The 19,172-nt window shown below is 39.8% G+C and overlaps 1 protein-coding gene across 2 annotated transcripts in view; it reads left to right on the top strand.

The window, feature by feature from the left end:
* The window catches only part of TOX (thymocyte selection associated high mobility group box), a 296,795-nt gene that overhangs the window by 134,484 nt on the left and 143,139 nt on the right, over positions 1-19,172 (top strand). The window contains exon 2 of one of the 2 annotated variants that reach the window (XM_060116131.1): positions 9,163-9,228. The exons of the other annotated variant lie outside the window; for it this stretch is intronic. Coding sequence (XP_059972114.1) covers positions 9,163-9,228 — 66 coding nt within the window. The remainder of the gene's footprint in view (positions 1-9,162; positions 9,229-19,172) is intronic. 2 annotated transcript variants of the gene reach the window in all.

The raw sequence follows: 19,172 nt of genomic DNA, 5'->3' as shown, positions 1-19,172 counted from the left end.
AGCAAGACTTCCTGTTTCGGGTCTGACATGTTTCTGGCACCATATCATGCTGTAAGAAGGATGTTGTCCAAAAGGAGGATGAAGTATTTGGGAGGATGCTACCAAAAAAAAATTCAAATGGGAGAATGAGGAGGGGACTAGTTAGAACTACTGTAAACATGAAGACAATAGAAAGAAACTTTGGAATTGAAACTCTATAAGTACATGTAATGAATATGCCTTGGGAAGGGTGCATCTTATGCATGAAGTCTTAAGCTAAAGCAAGGAAAATTACGCCATCATCTTCATAAAAATGTGGATAAGTGAGCAGGGAAGGTTACATGGGATCATGGGTTAAAATAAGTATAACTATATAGTATTTGAAGATCTCAAAGAAAATTTAAAAAGTATACTCCTTTTGATAAAACAAACGGATCGAGTGACTTCTCAAGTTCCTTAAAGTGAAAGATCCATGCCAACAGAGCTTTGCTTCCTTTCCTAATGGACAGATTTATACTCAATGACTTGAAAGATTTAATCCAGTTCTTCAAAATGTCAGTATGTTTTCATTCAGAAAACAGAAAGTCTCTGGAGCCTGAAAAAAAGAAATGTTATATATGATCTCAAAAAGGAAATGGAGTACATCTAAATTGAGCTTCTTATATTTCTAGTTGGTCAGGTTTGCCCTGAATAAACCAAAATATATTTCAACACCTGTCCTACCATTAGGAGATTTTAATGACCAGAAGTCTCTTCCTGTAACATCGTTGTTATATTTAGTCTCAGTGTTATTTTCTGAGTAATAATAATAGGGAAGTGAGAATCTCCGTCTTAATAACTCTGTGCCTTCCTATTTGTATTTTTTTTTGGTACCACTACTTTTACTCTCAAAATTATTCAATAATTGTTTGTCCTCAACTCTTTTTAAAAAGTTTCCACCCCAGTCTAAATGTAACTTCTCTGTTAATCTTTTTCTACATCTGTCGTTCAAGTCTCAGAACCGTCTCAATGCTCTGAACTTCTAGTCTTACCTTTTTCTTGTTTTGAGGTTCCCAGAATAGAGCGTGCTCTTCCAGACCAGACGTGAGAAAAATATTCTCGCCTTTTTCTGTACGTGTCAGATACTGGAAAATGTTCACTGTGCTTTTAAAAGGAATACCAGAAATAAAAGAGCCAATCCCCCCCCAAAATAATGACTTTCATACTTTTCATTCCACGTCCATGCAGGATGTAGGTGCTGTGGTAAATGAGGTGAGAGCTGATGTGATGTGGAAATGGTGCGCTTCGGTAAGGATTGCCAGCAAGCTTGAATGTACTTCTCAAATTGTTCTCTTAGTAGATGGATTCAGAAAAACTTGTCTACAACGTGATACGTCAGGGAATGTTCTGAAACAATCATTTGAAACTACACTGAGTTTCAACTACACAGTATATAGTTCTACAGCTTTTTGCTTTATAGAAATTCAGAAATTACTTGGAAATTCATTTCAGAAACAAAACTCCCACATGGAATCAGAAGTCATTGCTCCTGATTTTCTGATCTCAGACACCATGTGGAGGGCTTTTAGTAAACGGAGTGATATTTTCATGGTAGTGGAAAATCTTAGTTCTGTTGGTTACTGTTTCATAAATTTGTTTCTGTCTCTGCATCAGCATTTAAAATAGAGCTAATGGGCCTTCCCTGGTGGTGCAGTGGTTGAGAGTCCGCCTGCCAATGCAGGGGACACGGGTTCGTGCCCCGGTCCGGGAACATCCCACATGCCGCGGAGCGGCTGGGCCCGTGAGCCATGGCCGCTGAGCCTGCGCGTCCGGAGCCTGTACTCCGCAATGGGAGAGGCCACAACAGTGAGAGGCCCGTGTACTGCAAAAAAAAAAAAAAAAAATAGAGCTAATGCCTCAATAATATAATAGAAGCAGAATAAAGATGGCATGCAATGTAGTATTGCAGTTAAGAGCTGTCATGTACTAACCTTGGGCCACTCACTGGGCATTGTCTTGGTCCAGGTGCCCCAGAAAGCAGAGCCTGTGGTGAAAGCTCGCATGTTAATACTGGGAGAGCTGGCCCAGGGAATCCAGAGCAAGGGGGACCACAGCAGGGAAGCAGGGAGGACGGAACACAAGGCGCGTGTTTCCAAGCTTGCCATAGCTTTGCAGCCAGTCACCTCTGCTTGTGGGGCATGGGGGACTTCTCTAAAAAGGTCGCGGGGACCGCCAAGAGCCAGTCCTCTCCACCCGGCCATACTTCCCCCACGCTCTCAGGGTCTGTTACCAGCCCTTCTGCACAGACTCAGCAAGGCAGAACCTCTTTGGCTCTGGCCCAGGGGCAGAGCCTCTTGATGTCAGTTGGTGTGGGCTTGGGGCACCTCTAACTGTACTTGTGGGGGCAGCAGGAATGGTGGGTCTAGCGACTTTATCACCATGAACTGTGGACTTAAAGGCCAGTGGCCAAGGCCTGAGGGTCAAGCAGGCTGAGCAGACCTGGGGAATATGTGACTGGATCCATCACAGCCAGGTTACTTAACTCCTTTGTATCTCAGTTTTGTCATCTGTAAGATGGGAGTAACAGTTGTCACCATATTACAAGACTGTTATAAAAATTAAATGGCTTAATACATTTAACGTGGTTAGAAAGTGCCTGCAAAGGTTAAAACTTGTTTGAACCATTATGGCATCATTATCTGAAGTGTGGAGCCATCAAGTGTGGCTTTTAAGTGTGACTACTTAAGCTAATACAGAGTGCATTTGAGTTAATAAGTTTGGTGTGTTGTTTAAAACAGCAAACACACATTTCACTGTAGCTGTACCCTTAACAGCAGAGGGAGACTGCTGCCACCATCCGAGTCATGCCACTGGGCCTTGGTAGAGGACAGCGTTTATGAGGACAGGATCAAGGTAAATGCGTAGCACTGTTGCTGAAAATGTCAGTTATTAAAGTTAACAACAGAAACATGATACACAGTTCTTCCCCAAATAAATATATCACTAGGACAAAGATGAGAATGTAAATTCAGTTCCCAAATGGAGCCTAGATTCTAAGCGGTGGGTACAGTGTTCTACTTGGGAAACTATAGCCAAGTGGGATGACATTTTCTCTCTCGCCTCCTCCAGAGGCCAGGTATTCAAGCAGCCACTCTGTGCCCAGATCATATTTCCTCTCCATGCCATTCAGATCTGCAGCAGAGTGTTTACCACTCAAGTTCAAGTGACAGGAGCCGACCGAGAGGGGTTTCTCTTTCCTGGTTCAGCTCTGTGTGCTCCCAGGTTGTCATGCACATCCATTCAAAGCACCAGCAGTAGTTGTTTCCTTTTCTCTGGGTGTTGATGGGCTGTGCTCCGCTGGTCTCCCTTCAGTGCACGCGAGCCGCTTTCCCAGCCCCAGTGCTCGGTACCAGTTGCTTTCAGCCTGGCTCAGCCTGGAGGCGGACTGCCTTAGACCAACCATCTCACATTTCCACAGTCAGCCTTGAAGCTGGAGGATAAATAAACACATACTCCCTCTCCAGTGTCTCCTGACCTTGTTCCTGGAGAACGGAGGATGTGTAGTAAGCTAGGAGCTCACCTTGCTCTATTTTTATTGGCTACACATTACTCTGTGCGTGAACAGCAGTGACGGCAGTGCTCGGCGCATGTCACCCTTCACATTATGCTATAGCTTTTAAAATGCTTTGCTCTACATGAAACAACAAAAGTCTTTGCTTTCATCGACCAAACTTACTCAATTTCTTTCATTACCAAAAAAAAAAAAAAGTGACTTTTAATCTTATATTGAGCCAAGCAGTAAAAAATGGATATTTTACTTTGACGATATTACCCTGTCTTATAATGATTTATTATCTTCTAAGAAATATCAAATTAACTCTCTGTTATAAACATTTCCATTTTTAGCTCCTTTAAAAAAAAAAAAAAAAAAAAACAGAGTATCCAATATTCCTTCAGAGAACACCCAGAAATGTAAGGTTTTCGTTTTTACAGGAGATACAATGTGGTACTGTTTCACGAATCCCATGAGGTCCCCCTATCCTCCCCCAGCAGCAGTTTTCTGGTTTTCTTCTAATGGTTTCCCTAAATAGATCCCATTTCCTATACCAGTGCCAATGATTGCTTTATACTTCACATTCTATCTTTGATTTTTCTTGTGTTAGTGGTTTTGGGAGCCTAACATTGCTCCTTTCTGCTCATCGTTCACTGTGCTCAGACAGTGTTGGATGTCTGCTTTCAGTTTTTAAATAGAAGAAATAATAACTACCTAGTTTGAAAAGCTCTTTGGGATTATGGGTTTGGTTAATATCCTCTGAAAACAATTTTTAAAAACTGTAGTAGAAGATTATAAATGACTTTTTATGTGATTGCATCCCCTGGTGCTTTGAAATAAAAACACGAGAAAGAGTATAACGCACTTGGTCAGAAAGGCTAATCCTGAGTTGATGCCATTTACATTTAGATTTAAATAAGTCAGCCTGTTTATTCCTTCAAACTTTGCTTCAGGTTTTAAATTGAGAATACATGGAAATTATAAGTCCTAGGATGCTTAGATATATTTTGAAAAGCTATAATGCCTAAATTTAGTTGACTTCTAAGAATAACTGTAACAAATGTAAGGAGTAAGGAAGTGAAGTTAGTTATTTTTAATAAAATCATGTTATTACAACAATTGTGCATAAGGTTCATCTAATATGTGGTCCAGATGAAGTGAACTGGGGTCATTAGTGTAATAACGCAAACACTGTGCCTTCCAGACTGTGGGGTATGCAAACAAGCCACACACAAACCATCGGAGATCTGACCCCGCACTTATTATTTGCGATGGAGTATAAAACAGTAGCCGTAGGGTCTGCTCCCTCACTTTTTATGGGTGATGGAGTATATGGGTGATGCAGTGTGTCATAGTGGAAAACTCTTGCACTAGGAATCTAGACCTTGATTCTACACCCAGATGTACTGCATGACCAGTAAAAAGTCTGTTTCTTCAGTCATAACATGAGGGGTTCAGATATGATGCCTTCAGGGACCTTCCCAAGACTGAAATTCTAGGACTCTGTGCACTGTAATTCAACTTCAGATGGCAACGAGACATAAACCCAAGCCACAGGATGCATTCTAAGAACGTTGCGTCAGCACACGGCCTGTTGAGATCCCTGGAACCAGCTCCTGGACCAGGGTGTGGTTGGGTGGAGCTGTAAAAAGTACAAGGATGACATTAACCTGAAAGCAGTCTGTGGTTGAGAGGGTGGGCTGGGGCACTGGGATCTTGGCTTATTTTTCTCCCCCGGCTCAAGACTTTGTCCAAACACAGGGGGAATGACCAGGCTTGTTCTGACACATATATCTTTGTTTGGCAACTCAGAATTCTTCAAAAAGAGGCCATAAGTTAATTTATAGCGAGATCTCTTGACTCTTGGTCAATCTACATGTTTTTTAATTGAATAAAAATCTCGAGGAAGGACAGTTCCGGCATTTAAGTGTTGGTGTCCTGGTTATTTCTGTACATGTCTTTGTTCTTTGTAAGAGCTTCTGCTCCTGTTTTAATTCTGCTCCAGTTTTAATCCACTGTAAGACTGTGAATTTTCCCCTTTCAGAAGCCTTCAAACCATTCTCTAAAAGCTGAATATTCTTCCTCCTCTCAAGTCACTGTCTTCTCTAGGAAGATGATCTATTTAACCAAGCAAATATAGTTTAATTTTTGTTAATTAGACGTTGCCTGAGGACTTCTTATCTGCCAGCCCTAAGCTATAAAGACACTAAAGATAAGCAAGATGTGTACTGTCTTGTAGCTCACAGCCCCGTGGAGTTAGTCCCCTAGCAACAAAACCTGCCTGGAACCAGAAAGCTACCCCAGGGAGCACAGAGGCTAGAGACAGCCCTGACTAAAGGGAACTGAGGGGTGTAAGAAACATTTTAACAAGTAAAAGGGAAGGAAGGCAGTCTGGACAAAGAGGTGCGGATGTATGTGACATGCACCGGGGCACAGGAAGTGGGCATGGTGAGGCCAGAGACTCTCACAGCAAAATCACTGTGGCTTCCACTCCCCTAGAAAGCAGGCAGTAGTATAAGATAGAGGTCATCTCTTTATGTGTCTCTACATTTCAGGTCCTCCAGAGATAAGCTTTCAGAGGAGTTGTGAATATCTTGATAGTAATAGAAGAAGCCACCTGTATAGAGTTCATCAGAGAAACTGAACCAACAGATAGATATATATAGACAGAGATATACTAGATATACTAATATATATATATAGAGAGAGAGACAGAGGCACGGGGAGAAGGAGGGGGTTGGAGAGAGGGGAGGATTTATTATAGGAATTGGCTCATGTGATTATAGAGGCTGAGAAGTCCCAAGATCTGTACTTGGGAAGCTGGAGACCCAGGAGTTGTTTGTTTTTTCTTCATAAAAAATAAATATTCAAACAATAACAAATGGTATAGTTCCTGTCCAAAAGCTGGCAGGCTTGAGAGCCAAGAAGAGCTGATGTTTCAGTTGGAGTCTGAAGGCAGGAAGACTGGTATCCCAGGTCACGTAGTCAGGCAGGAGTAGTTCCCTTTTACTCTCAGGAAGGTCAGCCTTTTTGTTCTATTCAGACCTTCAACTGATCGGATGAGGCCCATCCACAATAGGGAGGGCAATCTGCTTTATTCATTTTACCAATTTGAATGTTAGTTTTGTCCAAAAACACCCTCACAGACACACCTAGAATATTTTCCCAAATATCTGGACACCTGTGACCCAGCTAAATTGACACATAAAATTAACTGTCAAACCACCTCCCTGTGTTTTAAGGCTTAATTATAAAGCCTCCAGGAATATTCTGCCAGCCTGATTACTAAATTGCCAGCTCACTGGGACTCTTGTTTTTTTTTAAGCCTCACAATACCATAGAAATTCTGTACAGTATCTCAACGTCATTGAGATACTGTCATCACTCTGCTTTGATAATATATTGACATTTTCAGAATTGATGGCTAACTCATCATGATGATTCAGAATATATTTGTATTTGTTATGGGGGTTACATGCATCTGCTAGAAAGTCAGGCTTCCTGGGTTTGAATCCCAGCCCTGCCTTTTAGTAGCTGTGTAATTTTGGGCCTCTAGCTTTGATTCTCTGTGCCTTTGTAGGTAATAATAATACCTTAACTCTTTGTTGTTGTGAAAATTAAATCAGTTAATACATGTAAAGATACAGGTAGGTTACAGGCACATAGAATGTACTCAAAAAAATAGTTTTTCCTGTAGCCACATATCTTTTATTTAAAATGCTGTTTCAGCCTTGGCTCAATATTACTTAAGCACTGATACTTTTTGAGGAAAGAGTCCTTAGGAGCAGTAACATTGCATGTATTCAATTAGCATACACTTTGGATAGACTAAAACCAAAACTTCAAAGCTTTAGTTGGCTTGAGAATGACACCAGATTTAGAAAATGAGTAAGAGAAGATGAAATAGAAAGTAACACATTTATAGAGTATGCATAGGCAGTGGAGTATTTGATTCACTTCACTACTTCAGTTTAGTTTGCTACAGTCAGAGAAACTGTCCATATTTTAAATGGTTCTTTGGCATCTTAACATTAAAAACATTTATAAACAAACCAACAGTGGGTGGCGGTGGAGAAATGCTGAATGATGCTCTTTGTTAGGTTTTGAGCCGGTAGGAGTAAGGCGGATCGATTGGGGCTAGACTGTCTTTGGGTTGAAGGCATTCACCTGACTGATGGAAAACCAGCCTTGGGTAAGTCACTTGGACTCAGGGCTCCTATGCCAGACGACAGAGCAACCAAACTGTCCAGCTGTTCTTTTCTGGGTGTGCTATTTCTGATCTGTCCGAACAACCACATCTTTCAGTGAGTGACTTCAGATCTGTTTAGGTAAGTCTGTTCACAAAACATGAAGTACATTTGCAGGATGATGTGTGAGGAAATCCTTTGGTTCTTTGAACTTGATGAGTGCTTCAGTGTCCTTAGGGAGGTCTTTACTTGTGCAGCTCACGTTTATGTGACTCTTCAGGGCACTGACTGCTGCTGACTGTAGTTCAGAGCCAGTTCCGAAGCTGTGGTGTGTCCCCAGTGTTCGCAGGGCCTCTTATGCCATGTCTATAGCACAGTTTTCCGGTGGCGTAAAAGTATGTCCACAGAACTGTGAGCGTGTATCTCCATCAGGAACACTGTTCTGTCTTGAAAAGTAACTTCTCAGATTTTCAAGTTCCCGTGTCTGAAACTAGTCTGCAATGAAAGTACATTCAGACTCAACTCTTTGAAGCTGGCTGTATTAGTCCATTTGATTATTTCCTTGGGAAAATTCTTCTGTTAACTAAAAGGGAAATGCTTTGCCCGTTTATCAAGTGACTAAAGATAGCTGAGGATTAAGTCTGAATGGAGTGATTACTGCTTTCAGAAACCCGAATAATGAAAAGTATGCTGTTGTTGTTGTTGTTTGTACTCTTCCACAGCTCTGCACTCGAACTGCCCCCAGGAATTTTCTCCTCCCATCTTGTTCCTAATTTGTAAATTCCTATATGGATTTCTATGCATTTGTAATACTTACATTAATTCTGTGTCTTTGAAAAACTTCGGAGAGGAAAATTTAATCATCGAGCCTGTATATTTTTATTGTTATCCATTATTATTATCATTCTTAGCCATGCTTGTAGTGGCACGTGCTGTTTTCAAATACTATTATAAAATTCTTTAATCATAAGGCTATTGTGATGAAGCCAATTTCAGTCTATTATGAAAACTCTGCACTTTTTCATTTTTGAGAGCCAAACTCAGAATGCATTGAGCTGTGCCTCAGTATATTTTCCATTATCCTTTTCTTTCAGAAATCATGCCATCCACTTAATACTTCATTACAGCCGAACTGCAATATGTATATACGTGGTACGCAAAATGAGCCATTTTGTTTTAAAACAGATTGCAGATGAAAGGAAACCATTCATTTCTTGCTTGCTTGCTGTAATTACTAGAGCGCTAATTACTCCAAATCACTGACATCCAGGGTCAGGAAAATGACAACAGAAACATCAAAGAATAGATGTGGCTCTCTGCTGTACAGATTTTCTGTATTTCCAACCACAGTATTTTTTTTTTTTATGGCTACTGTTTTCCAGTTTGATGGTGGAAAAAAAACAAAACAAAACAAACATGCACACAGTCAAGATTGCTGAATGTTTACTATTATTTCATTCGCAGTTTGACGGGGAGAACATGTATATGAGCATGACAGAGCCAAGCCAGGACTATGTGCCAGCCAGCCAGGTGGGTTAATTAATCTTCTCTGCCTTGTTTCAAATTGTAATTAAACAAATTCAAAGAGTTGCATTGCAAATGAGTAGCACTATCAGTAACTGCCGCAATCAGGAATAATCATAATTTATAAACAAAGCATTTAAGCCTTGTTTTCAGTTAATGAGATCGAGCTGATAAAACACTGGAGTTGGCATTTGTTGAAAGATAATACCTTGTTTCCTCTCCAGAACGGCAAGCAGCTGTTTTGCCAGCATGATCTTTCCTAAACAGTTGTTTTACCTTTAGGAAATAAAGTCTTTACAGGTGCAGGTTATTTGAGCTTCTGACTATAGATGAGTTAATCATAAGCTACACATGTCACAAATAGCTTTAATGATCAATTATTGGGGCAGTTTTCAATAAAATGTTACATTGATCACCAGAACCACGGGGCCAGAAAGCGCTCTATGGCTGTTTTCAAGCCAAAATCCGTGATATGATGGGAAACCTTTGAAGGGCACGTTTGTATCCATTTCACTGGGAATGGTTGACAAGGTATTTAATCATGAGAAGTGACAACAAAAGTCCAATGAAAATGTAAATGGTTACATTTATAGAAGTGAAGGCTTGGCTATTTATTTTTAGATACTTAAGACCAGGCCCCTTGATCCACAGAGGGAGTCTGAAGCAAAATGTAACTGCCCTACGGGGCCGCTATAATACGATATGTAAGAACCTTGTAAGCAAAAACAAATAAATGAATAAATGAAAGTGAGGGAGAGTTCACAGGAGCATTGTGTGGACTTGCACATATTTTTTTCTGGAAGAGTAAAACCATGGTAGCTTGGAGTTTCATGTGTCAGTAACTATAGCATAAACTCAAACATTGAAAACAGTTGTTTTCATATCCGCCCAAATAGATTTGATAACTGGGAAGGGTGGGGGAATAGGGAACAAAAATAGAACTATTTCTCTTCATGGTGCTTGTCAGTGAGTTAAATCTAATGTATGTGTCAGGGGTGCACTTTATGGGGCTTTGAAATTTCTCTAAGAACAAAATGTCTCAGGCTTAACTCAAAACAGAGCAGGCCTGCCTCTCCGTGAACTTTGCATTTAGAAGTCATCATGACCACTGCCTTCTCTGGCAGACATTCTTGAAACTATACTATGTTGTTCAGATGAGAAGGTCATCATTAAGTTCAGAGGTCCGGGCTACATTTCCTTCCATTCAACTGAGTCGGCCACCCTCAGAATACCTTTGGAAGGCTGGGCTTTGCATTTAGAATTTTTACTTAACTGAATTCATTCAGCTAAGTAGCCGGCAGGATCCATAGGTAGTTCTGAGTAGGACTGTTTGATTAAAAAATGAAAAATGTTACTATTAATTTTCTTCCAACCATCAATCCCAAAACTGTACTGACAAGTTTAGTATTACTATTAGATTAAAGCAACCTGGTATCATCTCTTTGTTGCCTTTAGGGTTTTGAAGTGTAAGGGCTAATTGAATTTGTTTGAAACAGTAGAAACACAAACTCAATAAATGATTGCTGTTATAAAGCAGCTGCTCCCTTTCAGAGAATCATTATGTCCGTCTTAAAGACTTTTGGATAAAGGATTGGAAATTCAAAGCATATACATTAAAACAACTTAGATTTTTAAATTCAAGTACAATGAATAATATTAAACCCTGACTAAAATCAAACAACTAACATTATTTTTCTTAATATTTCAGTCAAGAGTTACCAAGAATGTTTTAAATACCAGTGATAATTTTTGAAAGAGTAAAGAGCTCCAGATACTTTATGTGCTTCGTAAAGATAGAGCAGGTTTGTGTGCCTGAAGCAAACTATTTTTTAATAATGCAGCACATATGAAAATGTTTTTAGAATGTGCTATTTCAAAAATTCAACTAATGTAAAATAATACACACTCTGGCAGAGGATAAGCTTCACAAATTACGTAAGTCGATTGGCCTTAGCTAAATTTTACACTTAACATTCCTTTTGTTTACTGTAATACGGTATATTCAAGAATTCATTACCTGGTATTCTTCTGGGAATTTTAATCAATTTGCCCCTTTCGGCAACTATAAATAAGATTTTAGTCATCCTGCAGGAAAAGAAATAGCTTTGTTCTCTTTCCTACATAACGTCAAACATCTGCACAGTTTAGTAATCCAAGGCAACTTGCCTCTTAGTATCTCTCAACAATTTTAATTCCTGTTCAATTGTCAAATCAGTACATGCTTTGGGACTCAACAGACTAAGTTGCTAAGTAGTAGCATATGGCACACTACTGCTCCTGTGATGTTGCTGCAGGCAAATAGCATGATTCTAAACTTGAAATGATTTTTATAGAAAGCCAGTGCTGGAATGGCTCCAGAAATGGAAGGACACTGTAAAAATTAATGATATTCTTTTAGACAGTCCCAGAGGGCTCTCTGGCACTATCTACTACGTGAATTCTATACCTCTTAAGCTAGTGTATACAAATCCTTAAAATTTTTTACATATAATCTTGTAATTGATAGGCAGCTTTTACATCGAATATACCACCCTATAATAAGCCTGACAAGTATGCAGTAAAAACCCATGACATTTCCACTTCTCCCGGCTTCGTCCTTAGAATATTGACTGTTTTCTCCTATAATAGCCCTAAGTGTGCTGGCCACTCAGTGCTTTAGACACCATTTAACTTTTTCTTACCCTGGGTAGCATTTGAACCACGCAATACAAGATTTCTTTGTGGGTTTCTGGACCCTGGCTAAGGGGGCCCATGTTGCTTGATACCTCATGAACTTGCAGGTTCCCTTCTGTATAGTTTGGGGGAAAATGTGCGTGGCTAATGGAAGGGAAGCCAGACATGAGGAGGGGCCACTGGCGATCCCACACTCCTTTGTCATTCTTAACGTGTCATGTTGGATTGACCAACATGCCGAAGGACACAACAAGGAGGTGGAAGGGGATTGGGCGGCCCACCAGAGCTCTGCCCCTCCTCCAGAACAGCCCAAGCCCACTCGTGCTGGGGATCGATCCTTCTCTTCCCCTGAAAAACTCAAGCTCCTTTCTCCAGCCCTTACAATGCTAGTACCTTCTGTAATTCCTTATATGTGATTGATTGTGCTCAAGATATAAATGTTCATTTGAATTAAGTACGTCAAAGGAAACAGGAGTCCGGTTCTCTTGATAGGAACTTTCTATGGCACCAAGGTCATTTATCTATTTACTTATTTTTTCAGTTTTCTTTTCCTCATTCTTTTTCTTCTATGGAAGTTACAAAAATATCATTTTCCATGACTACCTATTCATTCCATGCTTTCCACCCACACTGGCAACATTCTTTACCAGTTCCGTGGACATAGGAACTCTTCACTTCTCACCTGTGTCTCAGTTCAGGAACTGTGTGGAAAAGATTGAGAAGGACTGTTTTTTTTTAATATGTGTGTTTGTGTGTGTGTGTGTATATGTGTGTGTATACACATACACACAAGAAATAATCACCTGATGGGGAAAATCAGAAGATTTTTCTGGTGTCAGATCATGGAGAAGATTTGGTTACTTGATTGAACCATGTTTTTTAATAAATCACTTCCTCCTTGACCTTGGCCTTGACTCCAATAAACCATTTCTTTCTGCTTGTTTTCCCTCTTTATTTCCTTGCTTCCTTCATTCCTTCTCCCCTTCTTCGTATTTTCCTTCCATCCTCCTTCCTCCCATGAACAGTTATCCTTTAAGCTTGAACTAATCTTTGTTGTTAATTCTGCGCATCATAGTAAACCCTAAGTATTACATGTCCTGACCTAAGATCCTGTTTTAGATTATTTTCAGGTTGTGATCAGCTTTCCCTGCTCCTTTTTTCTTCCTGCACTGGAATTGTCTCTCTTACCTGGTTCCTCACATTTCAAGATTAAAAATAGCTATGATAAAATAAAGCAATATTATTTTTTCCTGGAATCTTACAACTAAGCACCCAACGTGCATTTTGTACCATCCATCTTGAATGGAAAAGTTGAAGAGCATCATCTAGGGCAGGTCTCATGTGAGTTTCAGGTTTGATTTCTAACCTTCCTGGGCACCTGTCCCTAACAGCAGCTCAGACTCAACGTACCCATTCGTCAAACTGAAATTCATCACCTCCAGCCCACTCCCTCACCCCAAACTTCTTTTTTTCCTATATCGGCTATAGTCGTGAGAGTTAACACCACCCCCAGCCCCGTCACCCAAGACAGAAACTTGAAGAGTCTCCCTTACACTCTCAGCCCTGAGTTGATCCCAGGTGGTTCTGACTCTACTTCTCTGCATCGCTACTGAATCTGTCTCGTCTTTTCCTTCTGTGTAATTACTGCCTGAGCTCTGGACCTCAAAGGTTCTCATTAACTCAGCTCATCTGACCTCATTTCCATCTTTCCTTCTCTCCTCTTGCTGTTGCTGAACGATCCATGTTCCTCCCTTCCTTACACACCTCCGTGCCTCTCCAGCATCTGGTTGGAGTTATCGAGGCACACATCTGCCCTGCTGTGGCACGTAGCCTGCCCGCCTGACTGTGGTAGGACTCACCCTTCTTTCTCTCTGGATCTCCTGTGCTTAGATGATGCCCGACACGTTGGAAGTGTGCAGCATTATTTTGTGTACATGTTTTAATCACCATAGTTCTTTGAGTCTTCTACTTGCAATGTTTTTCAGCCCTCCTGTGCAGACATTTAGCAAATCTGGCCACGCCCATGCCATTCCAGGAGCACCCCTGCTCCTGGGTGTCAGCGCCTTGCACGTTAGCAAAAGACACCAGCACTCCTGTCTCCTCAGAGAATTATTTCAAGTCCAAGACTCAGAGAACTAATGTGATAATAGACTAGATAATAACAGGCATTTATTCTTACAATAATATCGGATTGCTATTTGTCATATGCAATATAATGGCAGCAGAACCAATAGGACTTTCCAAGTTCTTTTTTGTGCAGTGTTCTCTTAAATCTACTGTTAGAATTGTAATATTTTGAGGTTTGCAAACGTATTAATAGCTATATCTGTATTTTTAGTTCCATGTTTTCCTAATGAGAAAATTCTCAGGGTTAGATAGAATATAAACGAGGTATGACAACAGGGCCTGGAAAGTATAATATGTTTTAAGAGCACTTTTGAAAAAACATCTCTTGACTTAGGCCATAAAATTTCCATGATGGTGACATAAATTTGAACTATAAATTAGACCAATTTCTTTTAGATTGGTTCCTTTTGGCAGAAATTTCAGGAGTAAGGTCAGCTTGACTTTTTGACCATTCACCCAATAAAATAGCAAAGCTGCCAGGCTTTGAGTAATCTAGTTAGTCCAACAAAGTCTGACATCTTAACAAGCCCAAACTAGTTACTCAAACCAGTCTTCAGTGTAACGTTCAAACGATTACTCTGCGCAGTCCCGGAGGTATTCATTACAGACAAAATTGCTCTTTTGCCTTGCATACAAGCTGAGTTTTCAGTGGGAAATGAAAGGATGCCTGGAAAAATAGGCCACCTAATTAAGTTAAACTACTCTAGCATTTGGCTTGACATCTTCATTACTCAAAATTAAAAAGATGCTTCACTCGAGCACACAAGTTACTATTGTTTATGTTGTTTTCCTCCTAAATTGGCTTCTTACATGGAAATCTGTTTTTCAGAATTATATCTTGAAATAGCTCACATATTTCATACAGTTTATAAAAATGTCTTAATAGCTGTATGGATACTGAATCCCGGCGCCAGCAAATACATATCTTAGGGCTCTTGATAGTCAAGCACACCTTAGTCTTTCTGCAGATTTTCTTGATCATTTACATTTTGGTATGGTTGAAAGTTAGATGATTTTTTACCCACCCAGTCTTTATTATTATTAGTTAGGTATCGACTCTGTAACCTATAAATGATCATTTACATGAGAAACAGATTTCCTCAAAAAAATTTTAAGTAGACCGTAAAATCTAAACTGAAATTCATTTGTCCAGTAGAAGTGTTTTATATCAACTTCTCTAGCAGAGCTATTTTGGGAACATTTTAAAACACAAACACATGTAGAGCACACCATCTACTGATTGCCAGTTCCTACTCATTGACACTAATGAGGCTGCTGACAGGTTAAATGTTGTGTATCATATACATTTCCAAGCTGTGGGACTTGCGAATACAAGACTCATTTTTTTATTTCAGAAAATGAATGTTTGTTGCTGAGTATGCTTGAGAATTTTATTATAATTGTCTAATAGTATGTTTTTTCAAGCATTAGGCAAATGCATTTCAGTGATAAAAATTATGAAACTATCTGTATGGAATAGCATGTGTGACAAAAACAGATTCTCCAAAAGCATCGAGCTTCATGTGAAGGATGGTTTGCTCAGTGGACAGCTGTCAAGGGACACCAAGACATTTAGGCACCAGCAAGAGGTGCTGTGACTCTAACACACAGCCTGACCAGTTATACAGTTGATTTTGATACGTTTTGAAAGCAGCCCTTTAGCTTGTTCAGAATCGTATTTTTTTGCAGATGTTTTTCTTTAGCACATGAGCAGTGATGAAAAACTAAATGATCCTTCCTGTTAAATTTTGCAATATATATATATGTGTGTGTGTGTTAGATTTTTTTCTATCACTCATAATAAATCTGTCACTAAAGGATGTCTAAAAACTAGGTATGATATTCAAGTTAAGAATAGCAGTATGTTGAATGATGTCATCTGTCCACGCCAACTCTACTTCCAAGACATTTTAAGGTTGTTCCAAACAAACACTAAAATTTCATTATGCCAGTATGTCAAGTAGAAGCGATTTCACCCATTTTTAGTATAAGAACACTGAGGCTTAGAAAAGCTGTTTTTCCACCCACCCCTATATCTTCTGAGACCACCTTCTTCATATCCTCACCTGCCACCCAAACACCTTTAAAAAGTGTCAAGTTTCCCTTTGCAGTTTCAGTTCCTTGGTTTTGGAGCAGACTTAGCTGGACTTCCCAGAAACACAAAGAGTTTCAGTTTCATCTTTATCCCATATTTTCTTTCTTTCTCCTGTGTTTTTTCTGATCTATGTTACTTTGCAGTTTGGACATAAAAATTTCTAACTATAATCCTAATGATTTGAGAGTAATTGGTGGCTGTCTTGGTAAATGCTGTCCATACATTCCTTCCTCTTTGTAAGTTATGATCATTGATCCTGTTGCAAGCAAAGTCAAACAAGTGACTTCTTGGTTTTGGCATCAGATTTTTCAAATAGAACAGCCTGGTCTGAAACTCACGAGGTTCTCTGAGCGTCATGATTTGAGACCAGTAATGAAGCCTTCCTTGGATGTGACTGGGCCTCCTAGCATTTCAGGAGAAGTCCTGCATTCAAGAATAGCTAAGCCCATTGTGAGTAGTTATTTTCTGAACTCACACACCAGAGTGGCCATGGAGGAGGGGGAGCTGGGGGCGGGGATAGAGCAGGGCCAGTGCCCTGTACGGAAGTTGCCTTCAGGGAAGCCTGAACTCACCTGTACTGTGAGCACCGAGCTGTTTATTTCTTATGCTCTGACTTCAGTTAAATGTCTTGCTTGCCAAGACGATGATAAGTTTTAGTAGGAAGCTTCTGCTTGGCTGGAAGTTTAGGTTAGCACTCCCCCACCTCCATGGTAAAGGATGAAGTCGATCCACAATAATAACAGCTGTCAGTTGGCAGCTACCTGTCTGGAAGGAACTAAGCAAAGGCCTTGCATGCATTATCTCATTTAATCCTTACAACAATTCTTGGAGGATGAAAATGATAGAGGGACTGGCGAAACATCAAAAAGATAGTACATATCCCAGCTAAGTATCTGGCCCGGAAAGGCCTAATGCCCAAGTCAGACTCCATCCATGGGCAGCAAGGCCTCACTGTATTTTAGAACTTTAAGGTCAAAATGTTGATGTGCTAACCTCAGTCCTTGTTAGTATTCAGATAACTGCATGTGTTACCGTGTGTGGGAATACTCTGAAAAACAGCAGGTTGAACCAAATGATATTTGACCATCTCTTCCCCACCAAAGCAGCAATTTCATATTTGTTCAAACACACAGATAAGCTGCGCAGAGGTGAGGTGTTTATTTGCAGTCCCTGGCTTCTTTTATCCACAACGGTGATTCCTTCTTTCCCCTCTTTTCCAGCCTTTTCCAAACCTTTGCCTCCATGGCCGTCCCCTTTTCCTCTGTATTTTCATTGCCTTTCTTGTCTGGATCCAGGACTCTTCCCCTTCTGGTCGCTTTTCCTTTTCTCCACCAAAAGATAAAGTATAGGAGGTCTTTCCATCACAGATGTCGCACCGCTTCCGCTGCTTTCTCAGGGATCCTGCTCCTGGGAAACCGGAGGAGGAGGAATTCTATCTTTTTTAAACTAAGGAAATTATCTCCAATTGTTCATCTTTTTTTTTTCCTCGCCCCTGTCTTCAGCTCCGCTTCAGCATAAGCTTTCTTGGTAGTGAAGACTGTAGGAAGCGAGATGGTCCTCAGATACCTAGGGATCCAACTGCAGTTGCTTCCTGGTAAAAGACCCAAACAGTAGGAATTGCCTGTCAGAGTGTGATGATCTTTCCTTTCTCTGGCCCTCTTGATTGATGGAGGAGCCAGACCAAGAGCAGAGGCCATCTGTTTAGCTCCTCTGCTAATCTGGCTTTTTCATGAAGAATGTGGGTTTACATATGCAACATTTACTGATTTCTGTACAACGGGAAAAAATGAAAAGAATGGCCATAAACACATACAGTGTGTATTTTAAAGTTTACATAAAAATATGTACATATAAAAATAGGCCAACACTGAATGCTTAATTCCATGCTGGCTGCCTATATATGATTTAGCAAAAAGAATCTGACCATAAGCAAAAATCATTTTAGCACAGGTTTCTTAAAAAAGAAAATTTTATTAAAGCGCAAAGGCCGTACATGCTTTAAAGTAGTATATTAAAACCCAAATGCATTGGGCTACCCTGGTGGCGCAGTGGTTAAGAATCTGCCTGCCAATGCAGGGGACACGGGTTCGAGCCCTGGTCCAGGAAGATCCCACATGCCGCGGAGCGGCTGGGCCCATGAGCCATGGCTGCTGAGCCTGCGCGTCCAGAGCCTGTGCTCCACAACGGGAGAGGCCACAACAGTGAGAGGCCCGCGTACCGCAAAAAAAAAAAGAAATACCCTAAATGTTTGGTAATAAGAAACTGGAATAAATTATAGAACATGCACACAATGATATAATATGTAGTCATTTAAACAAAATGTAATAGATGATATTTATTGACATGAAAAATATTCACATCCTTTTAAGTGACCAGGTTAAATTATATGATGGTATAAGAATATAGCTTACATTTATTGATAGCTCTTATGAGCTAGTATATTACTCAAATTTAAATAATTTGTAATAATAATTTGTAATAATAATGTAATTTATAATAATAATAATAATGTAAATCATTATCTCATTTATCTCAGTTAATCCTGATATACCCTTAATGAATTGAATACTGTTATCAACCCTACTTTACAGATTTGGGCACTAAGGTTTAGAAGAATTAAGTAACTACACCTGCTAAGAGATGAGATGAGATTTGCATAGAGCATTTCTAGCTCCAAAATCAGAACTTTACAATTAACTTTTGTTATTAAAAACAAAACAAAAGCCCAGAACAAGATAGCAAATATGGACTGAAAAGATTCTTGAAAGAATGCACATGTTTTAATAGTGTAGGTTTGTGGTTTTTTTTCCTGAGTGGTTGAATTTGAGTGATTTTTTTTCATGTATATTTTCTTCTTTTTCTCTCACTAACATGGATTATTTATAAAACAAACCCCCCAAAAATTGTAGAACTGAATCTCAGAACTCAGTGTGAGAATTGAAGACATCTGGAAAACTATAAAAGATGGACTGCATTTGTACATAAAATCTATGCTAAGCAATGAAATTTTAAATGTTTTAATTATCCCCTTTAAACACTGAATGCAGAATGATGA

This window comes from Mesoplodon densirostris, chromosome 13, assembly GCF_025265405.1.
Source record: "Mesoplodon densirostris isolate mMesDen1 chromosome 13, mMesDen1 primary haplotype, whole genome shotgun sequence".
Lineage (NCBI taxonomy): Eukaryota > Metazoa > Chordata > Mammalia > Artiodactyla > Ziphiidae > Mesoplodon > Mesoplodon densirostris.
This window is presented reverse-complemented; position numbering and strand designations above follow the sequence as displayed.